General features: G+C 39.9%; 4 protein-coding genes across 4 annotated transcripts; 1 reads left to right on the forward strand and 3 right to left on the reverse strand.

Annotated features, from left to right (window-relative positions):
• Positions 1-4,072: 4,072 nt before the first annotated feature.
• On the reverse strand, positions 4,073-5,783 carry GCK72_004437 (uncharacterized protein; the record flags this gene model as incomplete). The annotated part of the gene is made up of 3 exons (XM_003097750.2): positions 4,073-4,591; positions 5,464-5,577; positions 5,625-5,783. The coding sequence occupies 3 exons, from the start codon at positions 5,781-5,783 to the stop codon at positions 4,073-4,075; spliced, it is 792 nt and encodes a 263-aa protein (XP_003097798.2).
• A 1,326-nt stretch (positions 5,784-7,109) lies between these two features.
• GCK72_004438 (uncharacterized protein) lies at positions 7,110-8,854 on the reverse strand (the record flags this gene model as incomplete). Its single annotated transcript, XM_053724679.1, has 5 exons — positions 7,110-7,214; positions 7,447-7,637; positions 7,841-8,076; positions 8,336-8,511; positions 8,813-8,854. The coding sequence occupies 5 exons, from the start codon at positions 8,852-8,854 to the stop codon at positions 7,110-7,112; spliced, it is 750 nt and encodes a 249-aa protein (XP_053588873.1).
• Positions 8,855-9,636: 782 nt separating this feature from the next.
• GCK72_004439 (uncharacterized protein) lies at positions 9,637-10,656 on the forward strand (the record flags this gene model as incomplete). Its single annotated transcript, XM_053724680.1, has 4 exons — positions 9,637-9,798; positions 9,848-10,184; positions 10,230-10,422; positions 10,467-10,656. 4 exons carry the CDS (start codon positions 9,637-9,639, stop codon positions 10,654-10,656), a joined length of 882 nt encoding a protein of 293 aa, XP_053588874.1.
• Positions 10,657-11,362: 706 nt separating this feature from the next.
• GCK72_004440 (uncharacterized protein) lies at positions 11,363-15,192 on the reverse strand (the record flags this gene model as incomplete). Its single annotated transcript, XM_053724681.1, has 4 exons — positions 11,363-11,473; positions 11,537-11,679; positions 12,347-12,433; positions 15,090-15,192. The coding sequence occupies 4 exons, from the start codon at positions 15,190-15,192 to the stop codon at positions 11,363-11,365; spliced, it is 444 nt and encodes a 147-aa protein (XP_053588875.1).
• Between the last annotated feature and the right edge of the window lie 705 nt (positions 15,193-15,897).

The following is a 15,897-nucleotide window of genomic DNA, read 5'->3' on the forward strand; positions in this document are numbered from 1 at the left end:
AAAAATCCTATGTACACTTGAGTTTTATCGATATGTAAAAACTTAGTCGAAAATTCGACTTTTTTGCGAAAAAATCAAAAAAATTTCAAAAAAATTCAAATTTTCAAATTTTAGTACTGTGACCCGGGCCGGGCCGGTGAAAATTCTCAAATCGGCCCGGCCCGGCCCGGCCCGTTGCAAGTATGGTTGTAACAAACATCTCGAGTTACTATAAGTACGGCACGTTTCTTACAACCGCGCTCTACCGTAACAGAAGAAAATTGTGTGCAAAATTAAGAGACTCAGAGAAGAAGGGACATTTTTCAAAGACATTTTGGTGGAGCGCAGTTGTAAGAAGCGTGCTGTGCTAATACAGTATTGGCCATAAAAACTTTGGCCGTTTTCAGTGGAAAATGTCCTACTTTGAGAGGGTGTTACGGTATCCCTGATTGACGGACCAAGAACATTTTTAATGCTTCACACAGACCTATAGTAGAGCTCCACTTTTGTAGTAGACAACTTTTTTGTACAATCACTTCCTAAAGAGTTATGGTCATTTTAAGGGGACAGCTCAAAAATCACTCTATTTTGCACTGAAATGGGTCGATTTGAGAGAGGAATCACCGTAAAAACTGTATTATACCGGCATGCCGTTATATTTTTCGACTGCCTTCCAGAGAAGTTTTGGTAGTTTTTAAGACTATTAAAAGTTCACTAAAAAACTTTTCTGTTTACTGTTGTAAATCTTATCCTAATCTCGCAGATTTTAATCAGAGTCATGGAAAATGTCCAGGAGAATACTAGTGGTGAATTTTGAGCATGTACAAGGTGCCGTTATAATACAAGTGCCGTTCTATTGCAGGCGCGTTATAATACAGTTCTTACGGTACCTTGTCGATATGTACCGTACCGGTCAAAATGTTGTTAACTTTGGCCGTTTTCAGTTGAAATTGGGAAACTTTGAGAGTGTGTCATGGTTATACTTATTGTCCCATCAAGTAGATTTTTAAAGGATCATACAGAACAAAGGTAGAGCTTCATTTTTGTAGTTGACAACTTTTTTGTACGGACACTCCCCAGAGAGTTATGGTCATTTTAAGACGACAGCTCAAAAATCGCACTATTTTGCACTGAAACTAGTCGATTTGAGGGAGAAATTACATTGTCGATATGTAACTCTTTAGGAAGTGTCCGTACAAAAAACTTGTCAATTAGAAAAATGAAACTCTACTTTTGGACTGTATGCTTTATACATAATTTACATGATGGGATAATCAGTGATACTCGATGGGTCTCGACACGATTTGGACTATTTTATGGTGATTTTCATTTGAGAGCTCTATTCGAGCTGGGTCTCGAGTCTCGACACGAAAGCGGAGTAAATCATTCTCAGGGAGGAAAAACCTTCTGATAAATGGGGCTTGTCACAAAAACCAAAAGTTCGTCAAAACGAGATCCGTGATTTTGAGAAGTGTAACCGGATTTCAGATTCTGAAAAAACCGCCAATTTTCATACACAAAAAACACATACACTCATACACACACACGCGACGAAAAAATGGTGCCTCCAGATGTTTGACATGACGGGACATGACAATAGAGAGAGAGGACTCGGATTTGAATGTGAAGTGAAAGAAATTCCTCTTTTTTTTTTCTTCTGAAGTCAGTAGCAGAAGCTGTGAAGGGCAATCGGAAGTCGCCTCTCTCTTCTCGAATGGACTATTACCTGGCGGTACGAAATGACTACTCGGGGGGAGGAGAGTGAGAAAAGGACGTTTATTTCCTGCTAAACGGGCACCGCAGTTTTTTGTATAAGTCAAGTGGCGGGAGTGATTCAGGTTCAGGATTTAGGAAAATTGGTTTTAGTAGTAGTTTTTGGGAGGCAATTTGGGTATTGAAGGTATACTTGTAGGGGTGGAGCATATTTCAAGGGGGAAGGTACAGTAACTTGCATACTTGCAAATGTACGGCCCGGCCCGGCAAGGCCCGAAGGCCCGGCTTCAAAACAAGGTACCTATTTTTACCGATTTTTTTGAATTTTTTGAAATTTTACATTAAAATTTTCAATTTTTTGATGCATAACTACCTTTTGATTGAATTCTGAAGTATAGTCAAAAATTCGACATTTTTGGGAAAAAATTCAAAATTTTTTCAGCCGGGCCATGGAAATTCTCGTCACGGCCCGGCCCGTCGCAAGTATGGTAACTTGCATGGGTTCGTGGTGAGACCCATAAAACTTAATCTCTTGAAATAATGGAAGAAAGAGCTATATATTACTGTCAGTATCTGAGAAACCGAAATTTCTGGGTCCCGACACGATTTTTTTTCGAAAATTGTCCGGTTTTTTATTGGGATAAAATTATTTAATTACTTAAACCGATTTTTTGTAACTTTCAAGGATTTTCTCTGAGGTATTTGAAGGATTTCATAAACTCTTAGGTATTTGAAGGATTTCATAAACTCTGAGGTATTTGAAGGATTTCATCAGCATATTCAGAATATACGCAGTTTTTCCAAAATTTTGAGCTCCATATCGACTATATTTGGTGCATACAGGTTTTTGGCGGGCAACACGCGACGCAACACGCGACGCACGGACGAAAAACTGATTGTCTTCAAAGTAGGTCGATATGGGGCTCAAAACTTTGGAAATTTTCTGAGAAATTCGAATATCGCGATGAAATTGTGAAAAAAAAACCGTCTTCCAATCAAAAACTTATTAAATGCGTCTTAACACACTGAATGCAAAAATCATATTGTTTAATGGGTCTTGTCACGAAGATTACAGGATTACGGTAGGTCAAAAACCCCTTAGATCATATTCAGAGACTAGTCTCCCAAAGTTAGGCCATCTTCCCTCTTCAAAAGTTTTGACATAAGTCTCAAATTTCTCACAACGTGTCTGTTGCAGCATATGCAAAACACAAACGTATGTTTCAAATGCGTGCACTAGACTCAAAAAAAAAAGAAAAATGTATAAAAAATCTTGAGACAAAAAATTGTGCACACCACTTCAATATCCATTAGTATCCAAAGGCAACGCGAATATTTTTGAAAATAGAAAAAAAATTATTTTCGTTTATAAAAAAAGGAATCCGTTCGGTCTCAGGGGAACATGTTTTATTATTTAAAACTCCTTTTTTCGTTATAAAATTGGCGGGAACTCACAAATTTGAATTCGATGAAAAAAAAACTATATACATGTAAAAGAACGTAAGCGCCTTTTTATTTGACACTAGGTACTAGTGTTAGGTGATAAGAGAACTGATAGTGTGTGTGGAGTGGAAAAATATTTACATTTCATGCGGAAAATAATGCGTTTTTTCTTTCTTTTCCAAAAATTTTAAGATTATAAAAAAGTAAAAAAAACGTTGTGACCTCGCCGGGAGTCGAACACCGGACCCTTTGATTATCAGTGAAGACTGTACACCGCTACACCACGGACGTAGTAAAACGAGAAGGTAGGAAAGACAGTGATAAAAGCTTGGTGTTTTGTAAGCCACAAGGGACAACCAAACTAATTGGGAAAATTAAAAGTTGAAAATTAGAAGACCTAGGCTCCGCCCCTTTTTATCAGAGGCATCAGAATGCGTCAATTTTCGTCGGGGAAAAGAAAACATAAAAAGAAAACAAGGCAGTGGCCGAACTGACCACTTCGTGTCCGTATATGTCCCTTCGTCTTATATATTCTGTGCTCGATCCTCTCACATCCTGCGTCTTCTCATTCCACGCACTCTCTCAAATGGCTGGCAGTGTTTGTGTGCAATGGTGGGCACTCAGAGCAGATGGTCACTCACTGGCCGTTCATATTCTGGAGAAGAAACGAAGAAACCGGCGGCATGGGGTCATTGGAAGGAGAAGTCGTCATGGAGACTAAGAAAGAAGGGGGGAAATCTTAGAATTTGGAACGGAAATTAGAAGAGAGAACAATCGATTCATTTTGTTGATGGAAAGAAAAAAGTGCGCTGAAGTTGGAGTATCGGGGGGTTAAATATAGCACAAGTATTAGAGAAAATTTAGAATTTAAGTCAAAATGATAAAAAATTAATGCGAGATCATGAGTATAGTTCTTCCGGTTATCCTTCAACAACATTCACTCCATATTCTCCTCGTCATCGATCTTTGGTGCCAAGTAGAAGCGAAGGAATCCGTTCTCCTCGATCGGGTACTCAACAACCACTGGGACATCATTGCAAAGTGACAAACGGACTCTATCGCTCAGAGCGGTCGCCTTGGTGAACTGATTCATGTACTTGATTGAGAAGTTCACGTTGACTGGCTCCTTCACTTCCAACGTCACCGCTTCCGACTCGTCGTCAGTGTTAGAAGATGGTGAGTACGTCACGACGGACGATCCGATGTCTCCTTTTCCGGTGAAAACGATGCCGGCCTTGGTGGCGGTGATGTTGAGAGAGTCTGAGAATGTCGACAGATCCTTACACGTCTTCTGGAACTCGCCGGCCGGCATCTCGCAAACAACGGCGTAATCTTGCTCCGGAATTCCCAAATGCTCACTGTCGATGTCCATCATTTTGACTGTCACGTCTTGCGTCTTGTCGCGTTTTGGATCGGCGAATGTGAATATGATCGAGTCACCCTCGTTCTCCTCATACTGAAAAAAAAGGAAATTTTGAGTGAAAATTTGGTTGAAAGGAGTGATTTTGCCGCAGAACTGGATAGAAATGACTAAATTCGGCTTCAGAGGGCATGAGGCCACACCCATTGCGCTCCTGAGCCGGTAATTATGGGATTTGAGAGCGGAGATGGGCGGTGCGCACGGCTTGGGTTCAAAAAAGCCCATCGTGTGTCAAAATTTGGAGTTTTTCATGAGCTAACGCTTATTTTTAGCGAAAATTACGAAAAATTGCATCAGAATCGTTAAATCCGCGGCCAAAAGATAGCATATGACACGAGAATGAGAAAACCACCAACTCCGCTCTCCGCACCGCCCATCAGCAAGCCAACAGCCGTAATTATAGGATTTGAGAGCTGAGATGAGCGGTGGGCCAATTTTGTGTCAAAATTTGGAGATTTTCATGAGCAAACGCTTGTTTTTAGCGAAAATTCTGCAATTTACGAAAAAATTGCATCAGAATCGCCAAAAAAAGATAATATATGACACGAGAATGAGCCAGCCACCAACTCAGCGCTTCGCGCCGCCCATCAGCAAGCCAACAGCCGTAATTATAGGATTTGAGAGCTGAGATGAGCGGTGGGCCCATTTTGTGTCAAAATTTGGAGATTTTCATGAGCAAACGCTTGTTTTTAGCGAAAATTCTGCAATTTACGAAAAAATTGCCTCAGAATCGCCAAAAAAAGATAGTATATGGCACGAAAATGAGCCAGCCAGCCACTAACCCAGCGCTTCGCACCGCCCATCAGCAATCCGACAGCCGTAATTATGAAAATTGTACGGTTTTTGGCTTTTTCATGCAAAATTGACTGAATTCTTCCTGAAATTTTTAATTTTCCGACTCCCCGTACCTTCAACATGCAGGTATCGTCGTTGTTAGCACACTTGAGAGCCTTTGACATGTTAGCGAGCGAAAGTCCGAGATTGATGGTCCGGTCACATCGGTAGGTGTCGAAGAGGCCGACCTAAACGAAAAAATTTTGAATTTTGTCGAAAAATCAATGAATTTTACCTCCAACTTGAGTGAAACCAACGCGACGTGAGAGGAATCCATCGCCTGAAGGCTCATAGCGGTTTCGGAGCAGTCGAATGGAGCATCGGTGACGAGATCCTTGATAGACTCGACAATCTTCTTGAGAAGACCGGAGTTGGCGAGCTTGGCCTCAAACATCGTGACGGGATCTGGAAAAATCGATAGAATTGGAGAAAATCGTCTAAAACCTTTTGTCTAAAAAGGAAACGCTGTAAAAATGCGAAGAATTACGAAATTCATGGATTTTGGCATAGAAATCGCTGTTTTGAATGGATTTTCTAGCTAAAAAGTGATGAAATCGACAGATTTTCGCCTAAAATTTCCAAAATGTGAGAAAATTCACACGAAATGAGGGAAAATGAGCGGAGAGAAGTGTCTCGAATGAGATTTGGCGGGCGTTTTCGAATGAAACTTCGCGCCAAAATTTGCCGCATTTGAAAAAAAGCGCCAGTAAAAAGTTGACACATTCCTCGTTTGCGGACTTGGCATTTTATTTGACGCGCAAAAAAGTACGGTGGTTTTCAGCAGATTTTTAGTGATTTTAAAGGGAGTTTTATTAGAATTTTGTGCTTATTGACTGGAAAATACCTTTTAAATTTTTTATTTTTCATTGTAAAGACTGAAAACTCGCAAAAGGCCCAGATATTGAGGTAAAATCAGTTTACATTGTTAAATTGCGTACAGTGCATTTAATTCGACGCGCAAGTGTTGTCTATCATTTTTCAGAAGTTTTACCGGTGCTTTTTTAGCGAATTTTGCAGATTTTCAACAATTTTAAAAGAGGAAATGGGACAAAAATGAAGAGGAAACCGTTTGTTTTATCAATTATTCGAAAAGTTTGTAAAAAATGCTCAAAAACTGAGAAACAAGATGTAAAGCATTTTATAGACAGTTTTTCCAGCCGAAATCTTTAAAATCTTTCCTCAAAAATTAATTTTCATTCAGTTTCAGACAAACGGGCGCGATTCCTTTAAAAACTGATGCATATCTATGAGAAAACGATGAGTTAGATGCAAAGAAACGTATTTTTCGTTGATTTTGTTAATTTCTCACTATAAATGCTGGAAACATTCTAAAAACTCTGAAAAAAGCAGGCAGTGAACACATTTTTAGCTGATTTTTCAACAATTTGCAAAACAAAACCCTGGAAACACTTAAAATTACAAAAATTACCGGATTTCTCGAATTCTCACGCAAAAATAACAAAACGTGCATTAAAAACCATGAATGCGTTTTCGAACATTCTACATCTCTTGGATGCGAATCTATTGGATGCAGACAATTTGAAAGCCAAAAAATCTGAGAAAAAACATATAAAAACAAGAAATGGTGCATCGAACTCGGAAAATGGGTTGGAAATCATTGAAAATCCATTTATTTACAAGTATTTATATTCTTTTTACATCAAAAATGATTAAAATAAATTATTAAAAATTTCTTTCCGCTTCTTCAAACACGAAAACTTTAAAAAGCAATGACAATAGCACCGATGATATAAATAAAGATGAGGAGAATCGAGGAGATGTTGTTGAGAGCAGAGTGAACTTGAAGCCAGTCGGATGTTGCGTCCTGAGACATCTTTAAATTATTACTTTGAAAATTTCAACAAAAATTTCAAATACAAAAAAGTTTCGCTCCCGGGTGGGCTCGAACCACCAACCTTTCGGTTAACAGCCGAACGCGCTGCCTATTGCGCCACGGAAGCACACGATAGGGAGGGATAGTCAAGGCGTATAGGAGAGTGCGGGGAGAAGAGCGACGACCGCCACTCTTATCGCCGCGACAAGTTTGATCTACTCACCTTTGAGGAAGTTCCGTCAGTTGTCGGCTCCTCTTCCGATCCGCAGCATAAATTAGCGTTAAGAAGTGAGGCTAGGAGAGTGTAACGGTGTGCTGGTGGCACCTTTCGCTTCACACGGCTCATCGCCGAGATCATTACGGTAGCGATGAGACTGAGCACGGTCATTCCGATGGTGAAGGCGTAGAAGATGTCTGGAATATTGACGTTTTCATGAAAAATAAAGTTTACTACGAGATTCCCCGTGTCTTTTTACCCACACTCTGAAATTTTCAGATTTTTTCTCGAATTGTCGTAAAATTCGATGCATGGTCCGCAACCATACACCAAACCTTACGGTAATTCACACAAAAATTCAAATTTCTTAGTAAAAACTGAATTTCTACAAAAAACTCACAAATTTTCGGAATATTATCCCCGAATCCGAGTTGTGGAGTCTTCTCGGACAAAAATTGGAAGCTCATGAACTGCAAAAGAAGTGCGAACATTTTCACGTAGATTTGTTGATTGAATTTTCCAAAAAATGGCGCCAAAAGGAGAATCAAAGCGGAGATCAGCACTGGGAGAGTCAACTCGACGGCGAGGGTGGACGACTTGCGGACAACGCCGACGCACACTTCCAGACGCTCGGCTCTGAAAATTTTGAAGTTTTTGGAGGGTTTTATTAGCATATTCAGATTCTCCATAAAATTTCCAAAATTTTGAGCCCCATATCGACTATATTTGGTGCATACAGGAATTTGACCGCGACGCAGCACGCGACGCACGGTCGAAAAACTGATTTGCTTCAAAGTAGGTCGATATGGGGCTCAAAATTTTGGAAATTTTGTGAGAAATTTGAATATCGTGATGAAATTGCGAAAAATTTCTTCCAATCAATAAAAAATCTCACCTATTATCATTATCCTGATTCAACTTCATAATCCAAGTCCATGATGGGTCCACATGCCAGTTGGTTCTGATATTCTTGGTATTCAACATCTCATGACCATCTCCGTGCTCCATAATAAACTTGACATATCTTTTGTAGAGTGTGGATTGCAGGTTGAAGCAGCAGTGTTTGCGGTCCTAAAAAAATTTGGAAATTTTTTGAAATTTTTTGAAATTTTCCATGTTTTCAAAACTTTATGGTGAAAATCAATAAAAATAAATGCCATTTTCGAAATCACCGTGAAAAACTACCCTTGGGTTACTGTAGCTCCATTTCTGTGCAAACACCGCAGCGCTGCACCATATCTTACGACAAATTGCACAAATTTTCAAAAAAAACGGTCAATAGAGGTTATCGATCACGCTGAGCTCAAATTTAACGTCAAAAATGAATAAAAATCACAATATTTTATAGTTTACCAGATGAAAAATTACTCACATTCGGATATTCTGTGTAATCAATAGTACACTGTGCCTTCATTCTGAATTCAAGACGAGCCGTCACATTTCCGTTGTAATTCGATTGAATATCGTGATAATTCACGAAATCGGTGGATTGCGATCCGGTTTGGAGTCTGAGAATTTTTTAAATTTTAAATTTTAAAAATTTTAAAAAAATTGGGGATATTGACTTATCGTCCCCCCCCTAACTGAAGAAGCTCCCCCCAAAACATACCTGGGAAAAGCCCCCCACTGAAGGTTAATTGTATTAAATATTCACGAATATGTCTTTATTGGAAGAATGGAAAATAGATTCACTGTAAGCCCCCCACTGATTACTATAAGCCCCCCACTGATTACTATAAGCCCCCCACTGATTACTATAAGCCCCCCACTGATTACTATAAGCCCCCCACTGATTACTATAAGCCCCCCACTGATTACTATAAGCCCCCCACTGATTACTATAAGCCCCCCACTGATTACTGTAAGCCCCCCACTGATTACTGTAAGCCCCCCACTGATTACTGTAAGCCCCCCACTCATAGAAATAAAAAAGTGCTCATTGAAGAACAGCCCCCCATTCGTTCGTAGGATAAAATGCATCATCATTGAAGGAGAGCCCCCCATTTCTCCGTATGTTTTGATGCATCTGCGGAATACAGAACATGGGCCTAAAAATTAATTTTTTTATTGCTATTTTTCATTTCAATTTTGATTTTCAAAGCTAATTTTTGCGAATTTTTAAATTTTTTTTTCTATTTTCTTGTTTTTCGTTCTTTTTTCTAATATTTTTTCATAAAATTTCGTTAATTTAGGGAAATGTTGGCTGAAATAAACTCAATCGCCGATCTAACAGCACAATATCCTACTGAAAAAGACATTTGCCATCTCCTGATGGATGAAGATCTTCTCCACAAAACTGCCAAGTGTGACAAGTGCGGAAACAACATGAGTCTCAGAAGCAGAGGAAGTTCTTATGAGGTATTGCCCGATATTACTTAGATATAGGCTTAACCAAAGCTTACTTCAGTGGCGATGCCGTGTTTCGAAAAGCCAAGACTGTTCATCGAAGTCCATCAAGTATGGTAGTTTTTTCAAAAACACCAAGCTTACGCTCACTCAAGCTACCAAAGTGATGGTTATGTGGAGTTGTCAATACACATCAAGTCAAATCTCTAAAGAGGTTGGGATCTCGGAGAGAACAACCTGCGATTGGAGAAATTTCCTCCGCGAAATTTGTCAAAAAACGGAGAGCACCTATGGGAAGATCGGAGGAAACGATCATATTGTGGAGATTGATGAGACTAATCTACATAGTCGAAAATACGGTGTTGGCAAGGGAACTAACGAAGATTGGATTTTTGGGGGTAAGGAATGGATAGCGAAACTGTGTTTTCAATAAATTTATTCAGGGATTGATAGGGAATCAGGCAAAGTCTTCATGAAACGTGTTGTAAACAGATCTGCTAGTGTTCTGGTTCCGCTTTTGCAAGCGAACGTTGAGAAGCGATCAGTGGTGTATTCAGACGAATGGCGAAGTTATTCCCAACTCAAACGATATTTCACTGATCATTACACTGTCTGTCACAAGACACAATTTATCAAGTGAGTTTATCCTATTTAAATAAGATTGAGCACCAATTTTTTAGTGTGGTTGGAACTAGACGTGTCTGCACGAATGGTGTTGAATCAATGTGGTCGAGACTCAAAAAGCCATTCAAGGCGGCGAATGGAACTAGCTCGGCACTGCTGGACTCTTATCTTTCGGAATTCGTATGCCGAGAAAACGAAAAAGATGATTTCTTCCAGAGCGTCATCAATGGAATGAAGATCTCTTAATTTTCATGTTTAATTTTCACGTGTTGATATGAACTTTTGTTGTTGCTTTTTCACAGTTTTCCCATTTTCAACGTCATGATCGCTAAGCTATTTTTAATTTCAGATTGAATTGGACATGTCATTTAAACATTCCATGGGTGGGGGACCGATGTTCCATAGTGGGGGACCGATGTTCCATAGTGGGGGGCTCTTATACCATGGGTGGGGGACCGATGTTCCATAGTGGGGGACCGATGTTCCATAGTGGGGGGCTCTTATACCATGGGTGGGGGACCGATGTTCCATAGTGGGGGACCGATGTTCCATAGTGGGGGGCTCTTATACCATGGGTGGGGGACCGATGTTCCATAGTGGGGGGCTCTTATACCATGGGTGGGGGGGGGGCGCTATTGACAAATAGTTACAACTGATATTAAAACAAAAAGTACATTTTCATTTAGTGGGGGGCTCTAGGGGGGTGGGGGCGATAAGTCATGAATACCAGGTTCTTGAACAATCGTCCCCCACTTAGTACTGGTGGGGGCTTATTGTTCAACGTACAAATTTAAGTAGAACCCCCCGCCGTGAGGAAGAAGCCCCCACCCGTTTTGTACTGGGTGGGGGGCTTTTCCAAGGTTGATATCAACGGGGGGGGCTCTACTGATGTGGGGGGCGATAAGTAAAGAATCCCAAAAAATTTTCTAAAAATTTTCAAACAAAAAAATGCTCACTTATCAGAATTGATATCTGGTGACCATAGTCTTCCCATTGACTTCAGACGCAAATTTTCAGTCTTCCACTCCTCCGGATTCCATCGGAGACGACGGTCCTTCCAGGACTAAAAAAATTTTTTTGTAAAAATTTTTTTGCCCAAATTTTTTTTCAAAAAAAAAAAGCTCACCAATTTCAAGAATCCATTAATATTCATCTCCTTGAACACCTCATTCATCCACATCTCAGTAATTGATCCATCGAGAACCTGCACTTCAAGTATCTCACCGGCTGCAACGGTGGGTGGAAGCATCATGAGCGCATTGCTTTTGTCTGAAAATTTTTATGGTGATGATTTTGAGTCTTTTAAGTGAGTTTTTTGAATTTTTCATAAAAATTCCAAAATTTTGAGCCCCATATTGCCTATATTCGGTTGGTTAGAGTTTTTAACCGCGACGCAACACGCGACGCGTGGTCGAAAAAAAAAGAAAAAATGAATTGCATCAAAATAGGCCGATATGGGGCTCAAAATTTTGGAAATTTTATGGAGAATACGAAAATGAGATTCATTGTGCCTGAATGTGAAAAAATCGAAAAAAAAAATCTGAGACGACCATGACGCAACAAACGACACAACGGTCTGAGATGTTTTGCACCGATTGGGTCAAATGAGGGATTTTCAAATTCTCCATGCGATTTCCGGAGTTTTGAGCCCCATATTGCCTATATTCGGTGTTCATCAAATTTTGATGACCGCGACGCAGCACGCGACGCATGGTCGAAAAAATGAATTGCTCTAAACTATGTCGATGTGGGGCTCAAAATTTCGGAAATTTTGTGAGGATTTCGAAAATTGCATCGAAAATCTTTAGAAACCTCATGATTTCAAATTTGAGGTCCCTCAGAATATTTTTTCGAAAAACCAAACTATAGTTTCCTCAAACCAGTCAGTTTAGTCGTTTCAAAGTATATAATCTGCCATAAGTCAAAAAAAAAGTACCTTGCATACGATCCGCTTCGCTGGTCAGCTTGTAGAACAGACATTCCTCAAGAACCTGATATTTGTGGTGGGCGACGTCTTCGATGTCTGCAAAAAAAGTATTACGTCTGTCTGTGTGTCTGTACTATCCGGATGTCCCCTTAGTATACATAAGTATCAAATCCCTCATATTCGGAAAATTGGAACCGACAAAATAAACAGAGAAAGCGGAAGCCTTTCACCGCACCGTTTGGAAATCGAGACCGTTGAGAGGGGTCATTTGTTGAACACCTGTTCGGAAAGGGGGGGGGGGGTAATGTTGACCTTGGAGGGTCCCCCCGGAGAGACGGGGATAATGACCATGTGAGGTGAAGCCATAATTGAGTAGTTGTGAAGAGAGAGAAACACCTGTCCCCCTTGGTGTCTGGCGCGCCTGAGACGCGTTAGATTTATGTTTTTTGAAATCGTCGTGAAACGCTAATTCAGGAAATGTAGGTCTTGAAAAATTTAAACAAAAATTGACAAAGTTACAGTAAGCTCATGTGCCGATTTCGAGAGAAACACCCAAAATTTGTTTTAGAAAATTTGGAAAATATGGTAAAACTTATACATTTTAAAATTCTCTAGACTTGCTGATTCCAAAAATGTTATTTTTAATAGAAACCGACTTAAAATGACCAAGTTACGGTGAAGACATTACTAAGTTCGTCGTGAGACGCCAAAACATGTCATGAATAGAAAAAAATCAACTGAAATTGTATTTTTCTAAATTGGTTTGACACGCTGATTCTAAAAATGTATGTTTCAAAACTCTCGGACAAGAACTGGTCAAGTTACGGGAAGCTAAATGTACAGCAAGATGAACGGAAAGCTGAAAAATCCTGCAATCGCACTGAGATCCGAAACTTATTGGTAAACGAATCAAATTTATTGAAATTATGTTTTTCTGAACCGTCTTGACACGCTGATTCTAAAAATGTAACTTTCATAAAAATCCGATAAAAACTGGCCAAGTTACGGTAAGCACAGTAAAGTAACCGTGCAAGCTGAGAGAGGCTGCCATAGTGGTATGACTCTAACTTTGTCAGAAATCAAGAAAAATCGATTAAAGTTATATTTTTCTGAACCGTTTTCTCATGCTGATTCTAAAAATGTAACTTTCATAAAAATCTGACAAAATCTGCCGAAATTACGGTAAGCTTGTGTTACAGTAGGTTGACGACTTCGTGGTGAGACCTTAAACATGTCATGAATTAAGAATATTTTTTGAGATCATATTTTTCTGAACCGTCTTGACACGCTGGTTTCCAGAATGTGTCTTTTCTCGAATTTTCGGAAATTTTCCATTAAAAAGTTTTCAAACATTTTGATTTCGAAAATGTTCACAGTTTATACTTTTCTGAACCGCTTTCTTACGGTAATTTCGAATAATTGTGTCATGAAAAATTACCAACCTCTTCTGTTCAGTCCCCTCCCCTCAAAGCGGCATTTCTTCTCCCCAAACTTTTTGTGACAGTGATTCCCTCCGTCAAATACTTTCCTCCCTCCCCGGTTAACCTCGTTACCCTATGAATAAGGACACGGACGACAGATTATGGCCAATTATGGATTGAATGGGATTTCTCTGAGGAGGGGGGAGGAAAACGGTCAAAAGTGATGGCGACTTAGCGGCGCGACGACCCGGATCGTCAAAGTTGAGACAAGTGGACGGGAGGGAGTGTGGTGGCCTAACTTTGGGTTCCTAGGCCACAGGTTGACGCATAATTTAATAAGGAAAAAAGGAGAACAAGGTTAAGGACTTCTCCTTTTTGACCTTGTCGTTTTTTGTTCAGTTTGACAAACTGGGTGGCTACTAAACAGGAGAAAACAAGAGAATTGATTTCCGCGTCGAGACCCAAGTATTAAAATTTTGGCATAATAAAATTTAGATTTTCTAAATCACCGTGTCCTGACGGTTTGGAAAAATATGAACATGACACTCCTGCTCCAGTATTAGTAGGGTTTTTTTTTAAAGTTTCGGGTCTATATATTTTGAGTACATATTTTGACTACAGAAATTATGAAGAAACTTTGTCAGTTTTCTAATGAGATTTATATTTTGAAAATTACCGTGTCAAGACGGTTCTAAAAGTATAAATATATAAATATGGCATACACGTTGAATTCGTAAGACTAGGTTTGAAAAAAATTGGTTATAAGTTTTTTGGTTTTTAAAAGTTTTCGTTGTGAGACCCAAAACTAAGTAAAGTATGCCATATTTATACTTTTCTGAACCGTCTTGACACGGTGATTCAGAAAATCCTAATTTCATTGAAATCGGTTGAGAACTGACAAAATTATATCATGATTTCTGTAGTCACATTATTCTGTGAGACCGGAAGCTTCGAGACCTAACACAAAAACTGGAGTATGAGTGTCATATTTATACTTTTCTGAACCGTCTTGACTCGGCGTTTTCAAAAATGTGAGTTTTAAAAAGATCGGTTAAAAACGGACAAAGTTACAGTATGATTTTAATAGTAGTTCGGTGTTCAAAATCTTAAAAACCGAAAAAATATGTCATGAAGCGTCTCAGAGCGCTGAATTCAAAAATCCAAGTTTCAGATCAATCACGTGCTTAAAGCCCTAGACTCAAAGCCTTAGGCCTAAAGTATTAGACTCAACGCTTTAGGCTTAAGGCCTTAGGCTCAAAACCTTAAGCTTAAACCCTAAAAACTATAGAAAACCCAAATTTCCAAACTTCAAAAAAAAAAGCCAGACCAACCTGAAATATTGCTCTTCCACTTGCAGTCAATATCATACGCCGTCGTCACAACTACAGTAACCAGCACCAGCAGCAGTAAACTCCTTTGCTGCACCACCATCATTTTTCTTGTCTTCTTGTGCTCTTGTGCTCTTGTCTCTGCTCAACAACTGGCTTCTTCTTCTACCCGATCCGCTTGTGTTGGGGGGTGGCTGAGAAACAAAAATATTTGTTTTCCTTTCCCATTTGGACGAGCGGAGAGAGAGACGAAGGGACGGGGGGCGGAGCCGTGTTGTTGGACAGTAAATAAAGAAGAAAGACAGGAGAAAACGGGAACAGGTGCGAAAATGCACTTGACCAGTCGGTTGGGGAGGAGGAGGAGAAGCAATCATTAAGTACTACCAGTTTTTAGAGCGGATGGGGAACGATTGGTGTTTTGATGGGGGAGGGGGGTAATCGATGATATTAGGCTGGTTTTAAAGGAATTGTTGGGGAGGACATCAGGACAAACAGACAGACAGATTATGGGGACTTGAACATCGGGTTTTTCCATACTTGCAAGCCGGGGCCGAAACGGGCCGGCGTGTAACTCAAAATGAATATTATCCGCTGAAAAACATATCAAAATGTAGATCTCAACGTGTTCTATGTCTGTGTCCTACTACGGGCCGGAGGGCTATTCATTAATGTGCCGCGGGCCGGGAAAAAGTGACAAAAAACGCGAAAATGGCCAAAAAAGCCATTCTAGCCCGGCCCGCGACACATTAACGAATAGCCATCCGGCCCGTAGTAGGTCACGGACATAGAACTCGTCGAGATCTACATTTTG

The sequence above is a fragment of the Caenorhabditis remanei genome, chromosome II, assembly GCF_010183535.1.
Source record: "Caenorhabditis remanei strain PX506 chromosome II, whole genome shotgun sequence".
NCBI classification, from domain to species: Eukaryota; Metazoa; Nematoda; class Chromadorea; order Rhabditida; family Rhabditidae; genus Caenorhabditis; species Caenorhabditis remanei.